The sequence below is a fragment of the Gigantopelta aegis genome, chromosome 3 (assembly GCF_016097555.1).
Source record: "Gigantopelta aegis isolate Gae_Host chromosome 3, Gae_host_genome, whole genome shotgun sequence".
Taxonomy (NCBI): Eukaryota; Metazoa; Mollusca; class Gastropoda; order Neomphalida; family Peltospiridae; genus Gigantopelta; species Gigantopelta aegis.
Genome location: NC_054701.1, coordinates 56,188,045 through 56,210,878, shown reverse-complemented (window position 1 = coordinate 56,210,878; position 22,834 = coordinate 56,188,045). Strand labels below are relative to the sequence as shown.

Here is a 22,834-nt window from a genome sequence, read left to right as displayed (position 1 = left end):
ACCCACCCACCCTGGCTGCAGTGAGACACTCATTACATCTCGGGTGCCTGCTCTAACACTGAGCTGAAACCCACCCACCCTGGCTGCAGTGAGACACTCATTGCATCTCGGGTGCCTGCTCTAACACTGAGCTGAAACCCACCCACCCTGGCTACAGTGAGACACTCATTACATCTCGGGTGCCTGCTCTAACACTGAACTGAAACCCACCCACCCTGGCTGCAGTGAGACACTCATTGCATCTCGGGTGCCTGCTCTAACACTGAGCTGAAACCCACCCACCCTGGCTGCAGTGAGACACTCATTGCATCTCGGGTGCCTGCTCTAACACTGAGCTGAAACCCACCCACCCTGGCTGCAGTGAGACACTCATTGCATCTCGGGTGCCTGCTCTAACACTGAGCTGAAACCCACCCACCCTGGCTACAGTGAGACACTCATTACATCTCGGGTGCCTGATCTAACACTGAGCTGAAACCCACCCACCCTGGCTACAGTGAGACACTCATTACATCTCGGGTGCCTGCTCTAACACTGAGCTGAAACCCACCCACCCTGGCTGCAGTGAGACACTCATTACATCTCGGGTGCCTGCTCTAACACTGAGCTGAAACCCACCCACCCTGGCTGCAGTGAGACACTCATTACATCTCGGGAGCCTGCTCTAACACTGAGCTGAAACCCACCCACCCTGGCTGCAGTGAGACACTCATTGCATCTCGGGTGCCTGCTCTAACACTGAGCTGAAACCCACCCACCCTGGCTGCAGTGAGACACTCATTACATCTCGGGTGCCTGCTCTAACACTGAGCTGAAACCCACCCACCCTGGATGCAGTGAGACACTCATTACATCTCGGGTGCCTGCTCTAACACTGAGCTGAAACCCACCCACCCTGGCTGCAGTGAGACACTCATTACATCTCGGGTGCCTGCTCTAACACTGAGCTGAAACCCACCCACCCTGGCTACAGTGAGACAACCCAGTGGGATTCTCTGGCACTAAACATCATTTGACCATACCAGGGAGAAATTTCACAAAACATTGTAAACCTAATGTTTCACTAAACATTAATCCAGAAGTAAAGCACAATTCATATTACATTGTACTATTAACAGTACAACTAATGTAGCTTGAAGTATGTACATATTTCATTTTCTTTTGTCCTTGAAATGATCCATCATCTGTAATGATGTCATTTTCTGCATGCCATCGATGCCAAACACATGTGACAGGAACAACTGCTAGCTAGTAGCAAAAGTAAACTTAAAGAGTTTTTGTGAAATAGGCTCCAGTTCTTGTTTATTTTCAGACATATAACTTGAACAATAAATACCAATGCTAATGAATTATGTGCATAGTTGTAGAATGAAGTGTGGTACATATACAGAAATATTATTGCATACTAAAGGAACCATGACCAGATGTGGCCCTGTCTAGATTACCATAATTCAGAACTCTTAACTGTAAACACACTCTGATAACTTTCAAGTTAGCTAGCACTTCAGGTTTTAATTCCAACATAAAACAATACCATGGAAAAAACCCAAACACTTTCATGTAAATATACATGTATATGTATGCTAGTCTAAACAGTTTAGGGAAGACATCACATATGTTTTCACCTGGAGAATAAAATAATTTATTACAATTTCATAATGTTCGTAATATCACGCTGATGTAATAATCTTGTGTATACATTACCTTGCATTACGAGTACTTGAGGACCAAAGACATGGGATATTGGGAAGAAAGAAAAGAATGTTTTATTTAACAAGCACTCAACATATACTGATGGAAAGAAATAAGGGAACACATCAAATTGTAGACAAATTTAATTCACTACTAGCGTAGTAATGTCTGTATTTCATACCAAGTTGTAATGTGGGATTGAATGTCTGTGGTGTTGAATGTGCTGCCTATATGTTCCCAGTCAACTTCGGACAATATGAATTGATTTTTGATGCAGTCATTATTTCTTGTTGCTATCTGTGTGATCCTTTATTTCTTTCCATCAGTATATTTTAATTATGGTTACATATGGTTAAGGACCACACTGATTATCGACTAATTACTTCGATATTTGTATAATTGTATTGTATTCTTTTTTCACAGCTCTTTACACTGTGTTTTTTCATTTAAGTATATAATTTTAATTTTAATGTAAATTATCATATTCATAATATTTACCTTTATTTGACACTCAATAGCCGATATGTGCTAGGGTGTTGTTAAAAATTCATTTATTATTCATTCATTCATTCATTCATTTATTCTCATTACTGGTACGTGTATATGTGTATGACAGCTGTGCAACATTTGTGGCCAATCTTCAAAAAATAAACCTTAGTATTATATGACACATAATAATCACACTGAAACATGTCTAACTGGCCTGGAGTTGGGTGGTTAGCATCATTTAACTTGTTCTTATACCCAAAACATTTCTACTCTGTTAGGGCGAGTGTTCATTCTTTCTTCTGTCTTGATAATAAAAGACGCCATGTAATGACCATGTTTTTTTCCCTCATTATTTAAACCAGATTAGCACAGGCCTTTGAAAATTGCGTGGATGATCGTTTCACTTGCAAGTCTAGTTTTGTGTGACCCATTTTTCATTCTTGCCCCCCCCCCCAAAAAAATGTTTTTTTTACAAAAATTAAAACATTTATATTTTACATGATATTTTACATATTTGTAACAGGTTACACAAAATGAAATGGGTTACCTGAATAAAATGTGCGTAACCCAAACTTTCAATTCTCAGAGGCCTAAAGCATATGAATTTAATTGATCTTCATATGAATTGTTTTAGACACCTGGATTTAATTGATCTTCATATGAATTGTTTTAGACACCTGGATTTAATTGATCTTCATATGAATTGTTTTAGACACCTGGATTTAATTGATCTTCATATGAATTGTTTTAGACATCTGGATTTAATTGATCTTCATATGAATAGTTTTAGACACCTGGATTTAATTGATCTTCATATGAATTGTTTTAGACATCTGGATTTAATTGATCTTCATATGAATAGTTTTAGACACCTGGATTTAATTGATCTTCATATGAATTGTTTTAGACACCTGGATTTAATTGATCTTCATATGAATTGTTTTAGACACCTGGATTTAATTGATCTTCATATGAATTGTTTTAGACACCTGGATTTAATTGATCTTCATATGAATTGTTTTAGACACCTGGATTTAATTGATCTTCATATGAATAGTTTTAGACACCTGGATTTAATTGATCTTCATATGAATAGTTTTAGACACCTGGATTTAATTGATCTTCATATGAATTGTTTTAGACACCTGGATTTAATTGATCTTCATTTGAATTGTTTAAGACACCTGGATTTAATTGATCTTCATTTGTCAGTGAAATGTGCAACTGTCACGTCATGGAATGTAGCTTACTAAACTACCATGCATTAGTACCAAATTGCTCAACGTTTTTGTCTGAGTATAGTTGCTGTCTAAATATGCTGCAATTGTTATTGCAATATTTCCCTGGTCATACCTAGCTTGAGTAGTATACATGTTACTTGTTATGAACCATCAGGTACATGTATTACCCTATCAAGTACTCAACAGAGTCATATTAAACATCCAACTGTTGACTGATGGGTAATAAATATTGTTATAACAGCTTGTACACATGTAACTACACATCTGTGAAAAGACCGGCTGATATCTGACTGGCTACATTTCAGATAATATTATATCTTTGTTGGTGCTCATTTCATAAAAGCCACCTTTATTGATTTTGTCAGCTGTTAAGTATGTAGGTTGTCTCATAAATCTCAGATGTCAATATGACTGAACTGAGGGGCTGGGAGAAGTAGATTTGTCCACTCTTGAGATATTGCGCTGCTGTGCCTTGGGTAATGTATTTAACCACATGCAGGCTGCTTACATATGGATGATACAGGTAATGTGAATGTATGCATTAATTTATGTTCATTCATTCATTCATTAATTTCCACTTATTTTCGTGCTTATATCCAATTAATGTTCAAGCACACTGTCTTGGACACACACCTCAGCTATCTGGGCTATCTGTCCAGGACAATGGATTAATGGTTAGTTCTTAGTTGGTTAGTGAGAGAGAAGTTGGTGTAGTGGTCTTACACCTACCCATTGAGTCATTAAAACTCACTCTGGGTGGGAGCCGATACCGGGTTGCGAACCTTATATCCAATGGTCTAACCATGACATCACCGAGGCCGGTGTATTCAGTGTATTTCAGTATCGGTAGGTTATGTACATGGGCAATACATTTTTGTTAAACAGTTGGTGTGCCTTAAAGTTACAGTTTTGTCTAATTACCTTGTTATAACATCATTTACAAATTCAAAATACAAACATACACACAGTTGTTTTTAAACTTGGGTGTTAATCGCTGTCAGTAGTTATTGTTATTTAATTAAAAGCCTCCAATTAACAAACAAAATGGTCTAATAGCATCCATGGAGTGCTAACATGATGACTGATGAAATTTCAGATTAGCAACTGCTGTCAAATGGAGGGGAAGGGGGAGGGGGGTGGTAGAGATGCGTGTGTATACATTTTGCATCAGTTTTGCACCCAACTTCAAGTCACAAAATTCCAAGCTGATTGCTTGTGAAAATTTACATATTGCAGATAACTATTATGCACTTAGGTGCATATTCACCAAACAAACCCCAATGAAAACAACCAAAACATGTAGCAATATTAATCCAGTTTACAGTGAGTCAAAAATGATATCAAAGAATAAAGTGTGATGGTAAAAACAATATTAATGTACATTAACTACATGTATTCTAAATGGTTTATAAAAATCTACTTAAGATTTTTAGATTTAAAATAATATAAATTTTAATTATTTTATTAATTTATTTGTTATTATTATTTATTTTGTTTAGAAGAAAATATTACCACCAATGTTTTGTTTGTTTAAAGGTTGGTCTCACCCTGCTATTTCATATTAATTCCATAGTACTTTTTTTTACTCTAAATCAGGGGCTACATTTGTTTTTGTATTAATTTTTTTTTTTGGTAGGTGAAGTGCACAGCATTCAATTTAAAAACAGAAATAAGGGCACCAAGGCAAACATTTCATTCTAAAGAGAGGCACTGGGTCAGCTCACATTCTGTCAAAATTGACTTCACACTTGTGCCTTGGTCTCTAGCAATGATAATTTTACTATTTATTACATATATATACCACAGCATTTTTCTTGGAGCACAACGACAAGCAAGGAACCTTGCTGTGGTACAGTTCCAACACTGTCTAATGGTTCATTTGTCAGTTTCCACAGTTTCTTTTGATTATTAATAATATAGAATGTGCAATATTATAATGTGAATTTATGTTTTTTCTATTATTGATTATAATCGTAAATTGATCGGCTAGGTTCCAGCAACGTGAAGATTGATTATGAATTATTACCCATATGGGATAAATATCTGATAATTGCAGTTTGCAGATTGTTTCTACAGTCACTGATTGGCTGGCTAGCTAGCTAAAACATTGACATTTGACTGACCTCAGTTTCACAGTGGTTAAGTCATCGGACTATAGGCTGGTAGGTACAGGGTTCGCAGCCTGGTACCGGCTCCAACCCAGAGCGAGTTTTTAAGGGCTTAGTTGGTAGGTGTAAGGCCACTACACCCTCTTCTCTCTCATTAACCACTAACCAACTAACAGCTAACCAAATGTCCTGGACAGACAGCCCAAATAGCTGAGGTGTGTGCCCAGCACAATGTGCTTGAACCTCAATTGGATATGAGCATGAAAATAAGTTGAAATGAAATATGATGTTTGGCTGATTGTTAGATGTGACTAGAGCTTTACTTTCATTCAGTGTTTCCATTCATGAATTAGATTACACACATACATTATACAATATACAGAGATTTACTAGCCTGCTCTGGTGCAGGTGTCGGCCTCAGCCGGTTCCTCTGTCCAGGACAGGAAAGGGGTGGGGAGGGTGAAGTGGGGGCCATCTGCACTGTCAAGTGCAAGGGAGCACCTGCAGACCAACCGTGATTGGTAACAGGCGGAGGGGTGGTTTGGTGCTATGGAATTTTGAGTCCCGAAGGATGAGTCGAAAGAGAAATGGTGCGCATTTATGAAAAGGAAATTAGGCACATTTTTTAACAGTCTGCCGAAATAGTAAAGAAGGGATCTACGTATATAGTTTTGGAATTTAGTAAGCCGAGAGTAGCTTGTTAAGGGGACCTAGATGGCATTGAAATGTCTCCCTAGCTTGCCCATAGGGCCCTTAAAAGGGCCTGAACTGTTCAGCTCGTGGCATGACAACCCAGGGGAGACTAACTAGCAATTGTGTATGTAATTAACAGTATACAAAATAATTAATTTTTAAATACAACCACAGTTGTATTATTTTGTATTGTAAATATTTGGCTGTAAAACGAATGCTGTTGTACCATGACGTCATTGGTATTACATCAAGTATAGTGCTTAGGGTTATGTGACATAATTGGCTGATGGATTGCTTCAATTAGCAGATGGATATTTATATGAACAAAAAGTTTAACGAGACCTGAATGAATGTTGTAAATCCTTGCCAAAGGCTCGTGTTTACAACATGAATCATTCATTTGACAGGTGATCCGTAATTACTTTGAGCTTGTTAGTTATTCTTTCAATCCATAATAAATTGTCATGGAAAATGTGAAAACTAGTTATTCGTACAATGTAGATGATGAAATGCCCGTGAAAGCTGCTAAAATTGAATTATTTGTTTTATGTAGGTAAGGGGCTGTTCAAATATTACATAACACTATTTTTTGTCACAATTAGACAACTTGTTCCCCCTGTAACACATACACGCACACACGTGCACACACTCACACGCACACACACACATGCACATACACACCACACAAACATTCACACTCAAACATACATACACACACACTCATACTCACATACACACTCACATGCGCACACACATACACACACTCACACTCATACTCACACACTCACACACATGCACACGCACACTCACTCATACTCACACACACACACACACACTCATGCGCACACACATACACACCACACTCACACACATTCACACTCAAACTCATACACAAACACACACAGGCTCACACACACACACTCACACACACACACATTCACACTCATACTCACACACACACACACATACTCACACTCATACTCTCACACACATGCACACACACATACCACACACACACACATTCACACTCAAACACACACACACACACACACACACTCACACTCACACACTCATACTCACATACACACACACACACATACACACACACACACACACACATACAAGTCAAGGGATGGATATAATATAATTTTAACACACTTATTTTAGTGTAGTTTTTATGTACATAACTATCATATTTTTTATATCACCTGTTTTAAGGCGTTACCAAACTGTTGTCATAAATAGATTTTGCAGTACTTATGAATGTGCACTAAATATAATGTGAAACCATTCATATCTATCTGTATGGATATTTGACATAACTATACTCCCAACTAAGAAATATGATTCACATGATATAGTGTTAATTGCATTTGCAATGACATAGATGACCGTTCTTCTTCACTTTATGGTACTCACATTTGTGGGGGGGGGGGGGGGGGGGGAGAGATTTAGCTCAATCGGCTGAGTGCTCACTTGAGGCGCTTTCATCGCAGGATCGAACCAACTCTGCGGATCCATTCAACTGATTGGGTTTTTTCTTGTTCCAACCAGTGCACCACAACTGATCAAAGGCTGTGGTATGTGCTTTCCTGTATTAGGAAAAATGTAGCAGGTTTCCTCTTCAAGACTATATGTCAGAATTACCATATGTTTGACGTCCAATAGCCTATGATTAATAAATCAATGTGCTCTAGTGGTGTCGTTAAGCAAAACAAACAAACTGACATTTTGGGCTGTTTGGCACAGACATGCATGTATTCTATATTGTTGACATTGTTAAAATAAGTAGACATTCAGCTGGGAAGATGATTTATGGAGAAAAAACCTCAAACTTTTAAGTTACTTAATTTTTGTGTATGGTATATTGTCGTACCAGCACATTTTAATATTTCTTAAGCAAACAAATTCAGTGCAGCGAAGCCATATGCTGAATAGTAATTACTTGTTATAAATATGCATTTCATGGGGAAAAACTAGCTTCCAAAATCCACCCACATATTCAGCATCAAGCCAGGCAGATTGTTTGATTTTTTCATCACACAGGTATATGCTTTTGAAAACCTCAAATAGGATTCATTAGACATTACACCACCCAAATTCTTTTAATAATGGTAAAATAAAATATAAAAAAGCTGATAACATACAATGTTACAGTGTATTATTATTTAATGTTTATATACATGTTTTGTTGATGGGGGTGGGAGTTTGTTTGTTTATTCTATTCTGTTCTGCTCTGCTCTGCGCTGCGCTGTGCTGCGCTGTGTTGTGCTGTGTTGAGCTGTGCTGTTTTTAATTTAATTTTTATTTAATGACCTATAAAGACAGCTACAGATGGCTGCCTAACAGAGGTGTCTGCTTAAATGAGATTTGACTGTAATCGGTACATGAGTGAACACACTGCAGATTGTTCATGTGACTGTGAACAGTTCTCCCCAGCTAGCCCCATGTGTGTCGGTCCCCATGTGTGTCTGTCCGCATGTGTGTCGGTCCGCATGTGTGTCGGTCTTCCTGATGAGCTTGTGGTGTGTTGCTAGTGGTGTGGCCTCCTACAGCTTCCCAGCAGACAGTCACTGTGGGAGAACACCGCCTGTGTGATGATAGACTGTCACTTGTGTGTGAGACAGAGAGGCCCACACACTATCAGCTAACACACAGGTGGCATACACTCTCACCTTCGTACTAGACTCCAGAATCACACCTATTTACAGGTATGTTCATGTTTTGTGTGTGTCTCCATCTTTAAAGCTAGACACCAGTTCTACGTGTATCTTCAGTAAGATTGTAATACTGCACTTAATGATACCAGTATATTGGTTCATGTACCTGTGTATTACGAGTGTGTGGACTATACTTACCGGTTTTCAAATATTGACTCGTCTATTTAAAATACAACACTGTTGTGGTAGGAAAGGGTATAGATATTGATTAGGTAAACTCCAGTTTAAACACAATATAATATTGTACCCCCTGTTTAAAATAGCATACCGATATGTTAAGAAATGGTGTGGATACTTATAATTCAGGACACCCATGTTTAAACAGTATAATTTTACACTTGAGATAAGAGATAAGGTGCAGTGTAGATATGTGTATTAAACCTTTTTTGGTATAAATGTTTTAAAGGTTTAGTATAGTGGGAGTTAGTCTGTTAAAATGGTTGTCTTTGTCAACGAGGCAGCCATTATTAGTAAAAAAAAAATTACAAATAAAAATAGCATCAGGTACAAAAAGTTTATGAAAACCCCCCAGTATGTACATGGGTATTATGTAAATGTATTAAAAACAGTGTCGTGGTGTGGCATCCTATTGTTGTTTATTACTGAAGGATTGATGGTTAAAGTTAAAGTTTGTTTTGTTTAACAACACCACTAGAGAACATTGATTTATTAATCGTCAGCTATTGGCTGTCAAACATTTGGTTAGGAAAAATATCCGGCCAGTCCCCCCTCCTTTAACCCTAACCCCTAAACCTAACCCTCACCCTCACTCTAACCATAGCCATAACCATAACTAAAAATAATAAAGAGGGGGGGGGGGGGGGGAACCAGGCGGATATTATACCATATTATGCACCATCCTACATACAGGATAGCACATACCATGGGTTTTGATATACCAGTCATGGTGCAGTGGCTGGAACGAGAAATAGCCCAATGAGCCCACCAATGGGGATCGATCCTAGACTGACTATGCATCAGGCAAGTTCTTTACCACTAGCCTATGACCTGCCCCTGGATTTATGGAAATTAAATTTCATGTTTGCTATGGAAACACCACTACTTGACGTAACAAAAAAATTGTTTTAAAACAATGTTTCAAAGGTAGTGGGAATTGAAATAAAATGATGGAATTTTTGCAATCAAGAAAGGAGTGATAAAATTGCTTTTCGCATTACTTGGTTTAGGTATGACATAATTTTATTTTTAACACTCGCACAAGTGCATTAGTATATCACATTTGGTTTGGTCTCATTATGTGTGCATAGTTTAGGCTTGTTGTTTGTTTGTTTGTTTGTTTGTTTGTTTGTTTTGTAATCATATCTTTATTCTTGCACATTAATATGAAACAAATGATTTACAATCATAGTGTATTGGGCAGAGCACTCTTCATTCAGTTCCGTTTTGTTGGTGAGTCATGTGATATTATGGATGTTGGTAAACTTTACACATGTCAGCTAGAGCAGTTAAAAGTATTGCTTGTTTCCTATCTCTGACAGTTCTTAAAGTGTGTATGTGTGTATTTTACAAGTACCTGTACTGGAGTGCACTGTATCTTGGTCCATTAGGCCAGTACCCTACATGATATGTGATAGATGTTCTGTCATCCTTTGGGCTAGTTAACACACTGGGTTTTTTTTTCTTTTCTTTGTTTTCTATTTCTTGTGAGAATCTGTAGTCCAGAACAGAACTTTATTTCACTCAAGCCAGTACACAATGACTTTTATGAAGAACATGTAACATAATTTTTTGTAAGTGACAAAACCCAGTTTACGGGAGATAATAGTTTAATAGATGTATGGACTAAAATAATACAAAAGTATGTCACATTTTGTACTTACTTCTAAATATACTAATATAAAATATGTATAATAAAACACACACACACACACACAGGCATGCACACACACACACACACACAAACACACACAAGCACACACACAAATGATGATAAATGTACTTTCAAGTAAAACGGTTAAAATAAACTGGTTTGTTCATACTGCTTGTCCATTTTCTACTATATAATCACTACCCATCCATTCCCATCCATTCACTCAACCATCCACTATATAATCCATCCATCCATCCATCCATCCAAACCCATCCATCCATCAATTTTTTCACCCATCCACCCCATCCATCCATCATTCCATCACCCCTCCATCCATCCATCCATCCACCCATTTATATTCACTCCATCCATCCATCCATATATCCATCCCATCCATCCATCCATCCATTATCTTCCATGCATTCCATCCATCTATCCATTTATCTAAATGCACTCACCCACCTATCCATCCACCCATCCATCCATCTATCCTTCCTTCCATCCATCCATCCATCCTTCCTTCCTTCCATCCATCCATCCATCCATCCATCCATCCATATATTCATCCATCCATCGAGTGGAAATATTCTTTCAACTATTAGTCCAACAATACATGAAACCCACATAACAGTTTGTACAGTGTATGTACCTAGTGGTTTTGTGAACACAGCAATCTGTTGTTTCTTATCAGTTCTGTATTACACAAATTGTATTGCATGCCTATTAACATTCATGAGTTATTTTCGTCTGACATTTATCAGTATGTGCGGTATGTGTACCTAAATGGATTTTTGTTGTCTCAAAAAGCGCCATATTATTTGACTGATCAATGGGACAAGTTACACTCGGGGATTATTATGACTACATTTGCATGTCATTTTGTGGTCACGCTTTCATACTGCACAGTTGGAGTTAGGTCCGTGTTTCAGATTCCAGGAAGGTTATTACATGACAGACTTGGTGTAATTTGTGTGTGTGACAGCTGTCAGAAAAACATAGTACGTACCTTTACTTTATCAGTTACATGTTTGACTACCTGATTTCAGATTTCAACTTACTGCTTCGACATACACATTCCTGAACTAAACTAAAGGAGACCAACTTTAAAAACCAAAATTTTTTTTGTTGTAGCATGATTCACTGAATGAGTTAGAATCAGTATAGATCTGGATTTCGTACTGTACATTTCCAGAGAACATTTTATTCAGTATTGCATCGTAATTCACTATGCACGTTTCAGAGGTTGCTACACAGTTTTAAAACATTAAACAGTAATTGCTAATCAATTTTCAATTGGCTAGAGTGATGGGGTGTCATTAAACATTCATTCATACATTCATACATTCATTCATTCATTCATTCATTCATTCATTCATTCATTCATTCAATTCTGGCTAGAAATATCACTAATCGAGATTTTGAAAACAAAATGTTGCCCGGTTCGAAACTAAATGAGGCCAACATATCAATGACAAAAAATTGCCTGGTGTTATCTGATTTACGAATATCAGTGTAAGTTGGTGTTTATATTTATTTATAATCAGTACTTTTTTAATTTCCATATATATATTTTTTTTAAATGTAATTAACCAATACATAATTATGTATACTTCTTCTTAATATATCTTCCTGTATGTTTATATAATATACCTATTATGTCCTCTTTGACAGACAGAAGTAACTCCACCCTAATTGTTTGGCTTAATGTATTTTACGATATGTTTATGTAGGATAATTGGGTTCTACTGTTGTTGGTAACTTTGTCCCTTACAGATCTGTCTGGGGAAGGAAGGTCTATAACCATACAGACAGGAAAAAACAGTCATTCAGAATATTCTGTTTTGAAGTTTAAACCCTTTTGTGTGATCAGGGCAGACTGTATAAAAATTTCTGATTAGTTAGACCATCCTTGAAAATGAAGGATGGTCCGACTAATGCTGTTTCTGCATGCTGGGCTGTAAAATACTACACTACACGTGCATAACATACAAATAACTGTACACTTATAATTGATTGCTTAAAAAAAAAAAAAAAAAAATATTGTTTTAGTATTTGGTTTTCATTTAGGATTGTGATAAATCTTGATATGCTCAAGTACGTCCACCATTAGACTGCCACCAATAATTTTTAAAACCCCAAAATAATAATAATAATAATAAAAAAGAAAGAAAAAATTAAAATTTCATTATGAAAATGATACCAGTTTAGTGTTGTGTGATGAAGATCAATATGTTTTACAGGTGATTAGATGTTATGGCATTGTTTTATATAGAGCAGATTCTTGGCTTCTAGAATGTGTTTATACAAATACACTAGCCATGGGATCAGTGATTTTAAAAATGTACTAGCCACAAGTAAAAATTCACTAGCCCTACTATACTTCAAGTAAATACAATTTCACTAATACCGTAATTGGTTATGTCACACAAAGAGGAAGATAGCGCTTAAAAACCCTTGATTTTGGCGGGTGAGGGTGGCAGAGAATATTCATATTTACAAAATGGACTTAATTAAATACAGCATTGACAACTTTTTTGTTTTCATTAGTTGCATGGCATGGTTATTATAGTAGTTATTTACTAGCCCAACACTGAATATCACTAGCTATGGGAGTGGGACTACCATAATCTAGAAGCCCTGAGATTAATATCCTGTGATCTGCTGTATGCGACAAGACTTCTTCTATAAACTATATTATAAAAGGATGGCCTTTAGAAAGAAATGTGAAATTCTGTCTTGTTTCATCAAGCAATAATAGTTGTACATATTATAGAAGAGGGGCAGGATTTAGCTCAGTCGGTTGAGTGCTCGCTTGAGGTGCTTGTGTTGTAGGATCAACCCACCTCGGTGGATCCATTCAACTGATTAGGGTTTTTTCTCGTTCCAACCAGTGCACCACAACTAGTCAAAGGCCGTGGTATGTACTTTTCTGTCTGTGGTAAAGTGCATATGAAAGATCCCTTGCTGCATTAGGAAAAATGTACTGAAGAACCGAGTCAGAATTACCAAATGTTTGACATCCAATAGCACATGTTTAATTAATGTGCTCTGGTGGTATTGTTAAACGAAAACAAGCTTTAATTTTATTATGGAAGATGATACCTTTTCTCTCTGGTGAAGCTCTTATGGCTGATTGTTATCAATAACTGGAGCTTGTTTTGTTTCCAGCAGACTGACCTTTCTAATTTTTTTGCATGGAGAGACAAGGTATCTTTATTGATACTGAAAGGTTTGGTAAGTGATAGGTAAAGTTGCAGGGATAAAACCAAGCTGCATACGTGTAAAGGCTGAAAGTGTCTGTAGATTAGTTATCAACAAGTGAAGAAAGGAAATCTCTTTCTTTAGTAACACCTACACATGTTTATTTACTGTGAAATCCTTTATTTTTGTTGGCTTAAATTTATGTTCTTTTACTGAAATACTCTTCGCTGGGTACTTACATTCATGAAATGAAAAGGTAGCATCATAAATTCGTATTAATACGTATATACTGGTATGTATTATATTTTTGTTGTGTTCTTAAATTTATTGACTGTACTAGTCCACGGATTACATGGAAATTAGACCAGCACAAATAAAAGTGATTTCACATTAATGTACATGTTTAATATATATATATAAAACTTGTGGTTATTATAACACATTATCCACAGTTTCACCAGTAGTAGACACCCAACTACAACACAAGTTTTGGGGGTTTTTTTTAGAGATTATTTGCTAGGTTTTTTTAATCCGTAGTCTCTGATATTACAGGCAAGCAGTGGCTCAGTGAATCGAAAGTGGTGAATGTTTTTTATGGTTACCTTTCAGAAGTTACTGCTCTTATTTGAAATTTTTCACCTGGAATATTTCCAAATGGAGAGGGCTAAGTACTTTTTAATACCTTATTAAAACAAAATTCTATAACTTTTACAGGTTTAAAGCAGTGAAGAAGTTTCTGATGTGAAAGTCCGTGATCTGCCCCTCCTATGAGCATACATGTGAACATGTTGTGTAGAAAGTATCACTTTGTGTGACTTACCGTAGACGATGGAACAAGAGCTTCACAGACGCGATCACTTCGGTGTGCAGGACTTCGTTCTGTTGGAGGACTACACCAACCATGATGCCTTCATCGAGAATCTCAGGAAACGCTTTCAGGAGAATCTCATCTACGTAAGTGCTTAAAGACACAATCGCTAGTATATATTTAATATTTAAATCCACATTATCTAGTATATTTTTAATATTTAAAAGCAGAATCTAGTTTGCTTTTAATATTTAAAGCTGCAATATCTAGTATATTTTTTAATAAAGCCACATTACCTAGTATATTTCAAATATTTAAAAGCAGAGTATCTGGTACATTTTTATTTTTATAGCCACAGTATCTAGTATATTTTTATATTTAAAGCCACAGTATCTAGTATATTTCTAGTATTTGTCTGAAAATGTAGGAAAATACACACTAGCCAGTGGTCTTTTTGGAATAATGTAATCAGGGCAGAACTGCAAATTACATGTAGATGTGACCACAGGAGGGTTGGGAGTCACCGATAGTGCTGACGCGATGGACTTGTCAGTAGGTGTCAGCTTGGTATTAAACTGATAGCTCTCCAGTACAGTTTTAATCTGCAAATACTAACAGTCTAACATACAGTCTATAGAATGAAAGAAGAATGAATTAATGAATTTAGGTTTAACACCTCAGCACAAAACTAGAGATTGGTTATTGGGTGTCAAACAAAGGTCAGTACAGTGAAACTCCTCAAAACCGGACATCTTCGGGACCAAGTAAAACATCTCAGTTTTTTTAGAGGTATCCGGTTTCGAGAGGTTCTCTTCTACACATATATTTTAAAAGGGACCATGAAAAACATCCGGTTTTGAGGGAATTTTGATTTACAGAGGGTCCTGTTTTGAGAGGTTTGACTGTATATGAAAATAATTAAAAACCTACTTCCTCCATGTGGCTACTTTTATTATCAATTTGCAACAAGAAGTCTTTTAAATGAAATTTCCCACTGACTGGAAATACCATAGGTTTTGATTACTAATTGTGAAGCACTGGTTGAAAGTAAACTCTGGAATGGAATTCCATTAATCCATGTTATTCATCACTTTGGTATTGTGGATCTGTTTTATATCAACCTGTCTATATTGCACTGCTTGAATACTAGACTTGCATCGGTCAGCAGTTTAACTATATCATTGTTTTACTAGTCTTCATCAATCTGTATTATGTATCTGTGTTACACTATGTGGGATGTGTTGTCCTGTGTAGATAAAAGATCACTTGCTGCTATTTGATAGGAGTAGCCTTTGTAGTGACAGCATGTTTTTGTTCTCACTTTAAAAAAGAAGTTTGTTTTGTTTAACAACACCAGTAGAGCACATTGATTTATTAATCTTTGGCTATTGGATGTTAAACATTTGGTAATTTTGACATATAATCTTAGAGAGGAAACCTGATGCATTTTTCCATCAGCAGCAAGGGATCTTTTATATGTACTTGTCCACACACAGGAAAGCACATACCACGGTCTTTGTCCAGTTGTAGTGCACTGGTTGGAATGAGAAAAATCCCAATCAGCTGAATGGATCCACCGAGATGGTTTGATCCTCCGAGCACTCAACCGACTGACCTAAACCCCGCCCTGTTCTCACTTTAAAGACCAAATGTTACAATAATGATAATTACGCTATATTTTTACTTTATTTTAATTATTAATTTTTCAACATTCAGCAATAATCCATTTACATGCAAAGTGATAAATAAATGGGGATATATTCATTGTGCATGAAATGTAAAAAAAAAAAAATTAAAAAAAAAAAAAAAAAAAAAAATACCTGGTAATATTAATAATCTCTGGACTTTTTCTTTGTTTTCAGACTTATATTGGTCCAGTTTTGGTGTCTGTGAACCCATACCAACAGTTGGACATTTACAACCAGGCATGGATTGAAACCTACCGCAATGTCAACTTCTACGAACTGCCTCCGCACGTGTAAGTATCCGACACCTCGGAGAGAACTCATTGTAATGTAGTGGTACGATACCTAACCATTGAACTGTACAGTCATTCTGGGCCTGAAGCCTTTACTGGGACGCGAACCCAGTACCTACCAGGCTTAATTACCACGACTGACTGGAATGGCTGTCAGAGCCTGTACTTATACAAAACTTTAGTGTCTAGACTCAGATCTCTAATGATTTAACTAGTATACAGTTCTTTTGGCATTGCCATGGCTTTAAAATCTCTCTATAAGGAAGGAAATGTTTTATTTAACAATGTACTCAACACATTTTATTTACGGTTAATTGGTGTTGGACATATGGTGAAGGACCACACAGATATTGAGGGAGGAAATCCGCTGTCACCACTTCATGGACTACTCTTTTTCGATTAGCAACAAGGGATCTTTTATATGCAGCATTCCATAGACAGGATAGCACATACCACGGCCTTTGATGTACCAGTCATGGTGCTATGGCTGGAGCGAGAAATATGCCAGTGGGCCCACTGATGGGGATCGATCCCAAACTGACCATGCATCAAGCGAGCGCTTTACCACTAGGCTACATCTCGCCCCTCTCACTCTATAAAGTCATAAGTCTAGACTCTAAACATTGTGCAAGTACAGAACCTGGTACCGGAGCATCATTCAGTACTTTGTGTGGCAGCCTAATGTGCTTGTAGTCTAGTGTAAGAAAGAGGTCTACTTTTAAAAAACCCCAACAATATAAAGTACTGAAATGCCTTTTCAAATCTTTCTAAATAATTGCAAGTAGGCTGATCTTTCTAGTATTTAATTTAACTCATAGTTATTTGTTACCACTGACTAAATGGTAACACCTGTGCATGCTGTATTCTGCCACTTACAGTGTATATTTAACAGCAACATAAGGCAGTGCTCTGGTTTTAGGGCTTGAAAATCTAAATATTTCTGCTTAATCTATATTGATGGGGGCGGGACGTAGCTCAGTGGTAAAGCACTCACTCGATGCGCAGTCGGATTGGGATTGATCCCCATCGGTGGGTCCATTGGGCTATTTCTCGTTCTAGCAGTGCACCATGACTGGCATATCAAAGGCTGTGGTATGTACTACCCTCTCTGTAGGATGGCGCATATAAAAGAGTATATTGCTAATTGAAAAGAGTAGTCCATGAAGTGGAGACAGCGGGTTTCCTCTCTCAGTATTTGTGTGGTCCTTAACCATATGTCTGACACCATATAAACGTAAATAAAATGTGTTGAGTGTGTCGTTAAATAAAAGATTTCCTTTTTCTTTTTCCTATATTGATGTTTTTTCTTGATAGTTACCAGAAGACTGTAGTTCCTAAAAATGACAAGTCATGTAGCCCTCTTGATCATATTTTTTACAGAATATATTCTGATATAGAAATTATATCAAAATGCAATAAAATGCATGCACAAATGAATAATGATGTATAAATCTTAAGCCTTGTGTACAAGATCAATTTCTTTTATTAAATAATAAAATATGTATCATGTTCAGACCTTCATAAATACGTTCTTCTGGATTCATTTTTAGCATGTGACATGAATATTATGAATTTTTCACTGCATACATACAGGCATTATTATCACAAGCTTAAAAACATCAATACAGCATCAAGTAACCATGACAACAAATCAGAAGTTATATTTGAAGTACACTGTACTGAATATGACACCAATTCCATTATACAGTACTAATAATATTTTGATGTCAATGAGTTCTAAATTAATTTTACATTCTTTTAGTGGACAAAAGATATACTTAAAATAGTTTAAATTACCTGGCAAAATCTTGTCAGTCAGTAATTACATGTACCATATGTAATTTGCTATTAATTTTTTTTTTTTTTTTTTTATATGGAGTGATTGGGATTATGAATATCATGATTGATTGTCTGGAGATTGGGAACCGAGTTTTTTTTGTTGCACACCTACCAGTATTATAATATAGTACCTGTATCTGTCAGATTAAAAATTGTACATTAAAAAAAAAAACAACTAATGATGTATGTAAAAAAAATATATATGAAACGAAAAACGCATACGAATACCGAGACTGATGACATAATTTTAATCAATGATTTTCTTGCCATCGTATGTGGCCACACATCACATTTCTGTTGAATGTCAAACTGGTATATCAAATAACCTTAGAAAGTTAGTGCTACTTGGTCATGGATGTGAACTCCATACTGTGCAGTGTCCAACAATGTCTTAATTCTAATTACATTAGGCACAATCTGTAATATAAACTTGTAGTGATATAGATTTGGCTAAATGATTTTTATTGAATATTCTGCATGTAGCCAGTCGATCCCAAGGAAATATTTACCCTGAAATCTGTCGCACAAGAAATTTAAATATGTTAAGGGGAATGTAGTTTTAGTTGAGACAAAAAAGTTAATAGTTTATTTTATTCAGAACCCACTAGATTACATTGATTAATTTATCATGAGCAATTGGATATAAAACATTTGATAGTTCTCACACTGTCTTCAGAAAAAACCCACTACTTTTTTCCATTAAGAAAAAGGAATTTTTATATACACTTTCCAGACAGGACAGCACATACCACAACCTTTGATATTAATCGAGAGACACTGGTTTGGATGTGAAAAAACAAGAATGGGTCTACTGAGGAGGGTTAGATCTTACAACCCAAGCACCTCAGATGCGAGTGTGAATAATTTTAACATGCTCATATACCACTAGAGTTTCGAGCATGTCCATCCGGGGCCTGTCTCTGGATAGCCAGTGACTTGCTCTGGGACAGAAAAAAAAAATTAAGGGGACAATTTTGAAATTTACATCCAATAATTAAATAGTGGGCCTATAAAATTTTGATGCACATCTCTAATTAATATAATTAATAAAGAAAATTCTACTCATTAAATTTGGTCGCTAGATTAGACCGGGTGGTCAAAAAGAAATTAGATAGATAGATAACTAGTTTAACATGTTCGTATACCACCAGGGGCCCGAACCTGCCCATCAGATAAGATCGGTGGCCTGACTTGGGATGGGGGGGGTGGGGGTGAAAATGGACAGAATTTTGAAAGTAGCAATTAGTAAAAGAAATTAGTAGGATTAAAAAAAAAGAAGTTACAAGCCAAAAATAAAATGAATTGACTGCTCGGCCGAATATTTATATAATTTGGAGCATTTTAGAAGGACAGTCCAAAAATAAATAAGAGAAAGAGGAGAGGAGAGGACTATTTAATAATATTATAAAAAAAGGAAGTAATTTCGACAAAATTTTGAACGTAGGTCTAAAAGTTTAAAGTCCGATCTATATGGTCCGGGCCAGGGGGGAGGGTAAGTTGGAGGTGGGCGGAATTTGGAATATGAATTTAGTAGTTAGGTCAAAGACCAAAAACCAAAACCAAAATGAGCTACAAACATTTAAGTCCAAACAATAAAATTAGAGTGCTCAACCAAAAAGGTTTTACGGTGATTTGAGCAATTTAGATGGGCTGCCAAAATAAACTGCATTGGACTGTTTACCAAAAAATAAAAAAATAAAAATTTTGAACTGCGGCCAAAAAGTTTTAAGTCCAACTAAGCCCAAAAAAGGAGGTTGCTGTCCTAGGTTAAGGTTGCACAGCGGGATTCATGGCAAGTTTATGGGCTGTTTGAAGTTGAAGTTCGGGAGATCTTTTTGTAGATTCCAGTAGCAGGACTTCATAACTTCCTGGTAATCGCCTTGTAAGACCATCTTGAGAACGCGGTGTAGTGATGCGTTGTCCATGATCAGATTAAGAAGTCCCTGTCGGAACAGCCTGTCCTGCTCCGCCGTCACATACAACTTGTCCGAGTGCTTGGCTCCTTGGATCTGGTACTTCCCTTGGCGAGATGGAAGTTGGCGCCACGATGAATCGCTCCACGGTCCGTTGATCTGTAACTTCTTGGTAAAATCGCCCTGGATAGCTCCACGGTATTTTGCCAGCAGCTTGTAACACACAATCTTCCAAGGGGAGTGATCGGTGGCCGTAGACACTTTCCTCCTCTTGTGTTCATGTTGGACATCTCCCGTGGCAATAGCAACAACTGGAGGCGCTGGTGGACTGGCTGGTGGATCAATAATGATCATATGGCCGGTCTCCATCTGCGTGGGTGCTGGAACAGAAGGTACTGCCACTGTCAGTGGAGCTGACAGCTTTGGTTCCCCCTGGGCCGCTCCTGGCGTAGGCTCCTGTCGAGTCGCTGATGGGGGCGACGACGCAGAAGAGACCGCCCCCATCTTTTTCTCCCCTGATTCTCCCCTGTCGGTCTCGCCTTCTTCTTGGGAGCAGGTGGGACTGCCCCTGGCAGTTGAGCCGCTGGGTTTGGTCCACCCTGAGTAGCCTTGGGTCGCCTCCTTCCTCTACTTGGAAGAGAATAAATGAGAGTGACAACTGCTGAGCTCCTGTCGTGTTGAATGTGATACTTGGAAAGAACTCCAAGCTCACATAATACGGCCCCAAGGGGGGGGGGGGGGGGGGGGGAAGAGAGAAATCTGCATGAGCTGCAAACACAACTTCATAGTTTGGCTGCCTGAAATAGAATGGCACCTCAGATGGACTTTAGTTGACACGTTTGTTATCTGCTGACTTGGATTGATTTATCTTTTCACTAACCAGTACATAACATGCAAGTCATATGAGGTTGAGTGCTCGCTTGAGGTGCTTACGTCGCAAGATCGAACCACCTAGGTGGATCCATTCAGCTGTTTGGGATTTTTTTTGTTCCAACCAGTGAACCACAACTGCACAAAGGTCGCGGTATGTGCTTTCCTGTCTGTGGGAAAGTGCATATAAAAGATCATTTACCATACTGCATTAAGCACAATATAGCGGATTTCCTCTGATGACTATGTGTCAGAATTACCAAATGTTTGACATCAATGGCTGATGATTAATTAATCAATGTGCTCTAGTGGTGCTGTTAAACAAAACAAATTTTAGCAAGCCGTGTGTGTATGTGCATGCATGTGTATATATGTGTGCATGCATGTGTGGCAACTTATGATGAAAAGAAAAACAATGATTAAAATGATGTCATCAATCTGTGTATTATATGCCATGTTGAGTTTTCAGTTTCACCCATTTGGTGTGTGTGTTCAGTGTGTGTGTGTTTGTGTTCACTGTGTGTGTTCGTGTTCAGTGTGTGTTCATGTGTTCAGTGTGTGTTCATGTGTTCAGTGTGTGTGTTCATGTTCAATGCGTGTGTTCAGTGTGTGTGTGTGTGTTTTCATGTTCACCGTGTGTTTGTGTGTTCAGTGTGTGTGTGTGTGTGTGTTCATGTTCACTGTGTGTTCATTGTGTGTGTTCATGTCCAGTGTGTGTGTGTGCAGTGTGTGTGTGTGCAGTGTGTGTGTGTTCATGTTTAATGTGTGTGTTCATGTGTTCAGTGTGTGTTTGTGTGTTCATGTTCACTGTGTGTTCATGTGTTCAGTGTGTGTGTGTGTTCATGTTCACTGTGTGTTCATGTGTTCAGTGTGTGTGTGTTCGTGTTCAGTGTGTGTGCATGTCCAGTGTGTTTGTGTATTTGAGTTTGTGTGTGTATGTTTTTGTGTTTGTTTTTGTGTATGTGTGTATGTGTTAGTGGAAATTGCATTGCGATTATTGATACATGTACCCCTGCAAGTAAGTCCAAATCAGTTAAGTAATTTATTCCTTTATAAAAGGTGCATAGTGGAAACATCATCAATAAAGTAAATTTCCCAAGGGAACACAATATTTGATGGATGTAATATTACAGTAGTAGGTGTATTTTGTTACAGTAGTGGGTACATTTCCAACCAGTAATGTATTGCCATTTAATTAAGCCGAAGAAATATTTCAACTTAGTAATTGTGGTTTCATGATCTTAAAAATATCATTTATAAATAATGAATAAAGTAAAATACCCCTCCCTTTAAAACCCCCAACAAAACCCCCCTGAACCCAAACTAAACCAAATGAAAGCAGGTATAATTAATTACATAACAGTTCCAGCATGGTTATCTGTAAGATTAACCTATTGTTTCCTTTATGAGCAGGTGGTCTCCATACACAGGTTACAATACATGCCCTTGTT

The 22,834-nt window shown here is 37.3% G+C and overlaps 1 protein-coding gene across 5 annotated transcripts in view; it reads left to right on the top strand.

The window, feature by feature from the left end:
* Window positions 1–22,834, top strand: part of LOC121368287 (unconventional myosin-Ic-like) — a 133,273-nt gene that overhangs the window by 57,633 nt on the left and 52,806 nt on the right. For 3 of the 5 annotated variants that reach the window (XM_041492950.1, XM_041492952.1, XM_041492949.1), the window contains exons 2-3: window positions 14,690–14,929; window positions 16,646–16,761. In XM_041492950.1, the coding sequence (XP_041348884.1) occupies window positions 14,804–14,929; window positions 16,646–16,761 (242 nt within the window). In that variant the 5' untranslated portion in view covers window positions 14,690–14,803. Of the gene's footprint in view, window positions 1–3,710; window positions 3,946–8,491; window positions 8,935–14,689; window positions 14,930–16,645; window positions 16,762–22,834 lie in introns of those variants that run through there. The other 2 variants (XM_041492951.1, XM_041492947.1) reach the window with 2 other exon arrangements.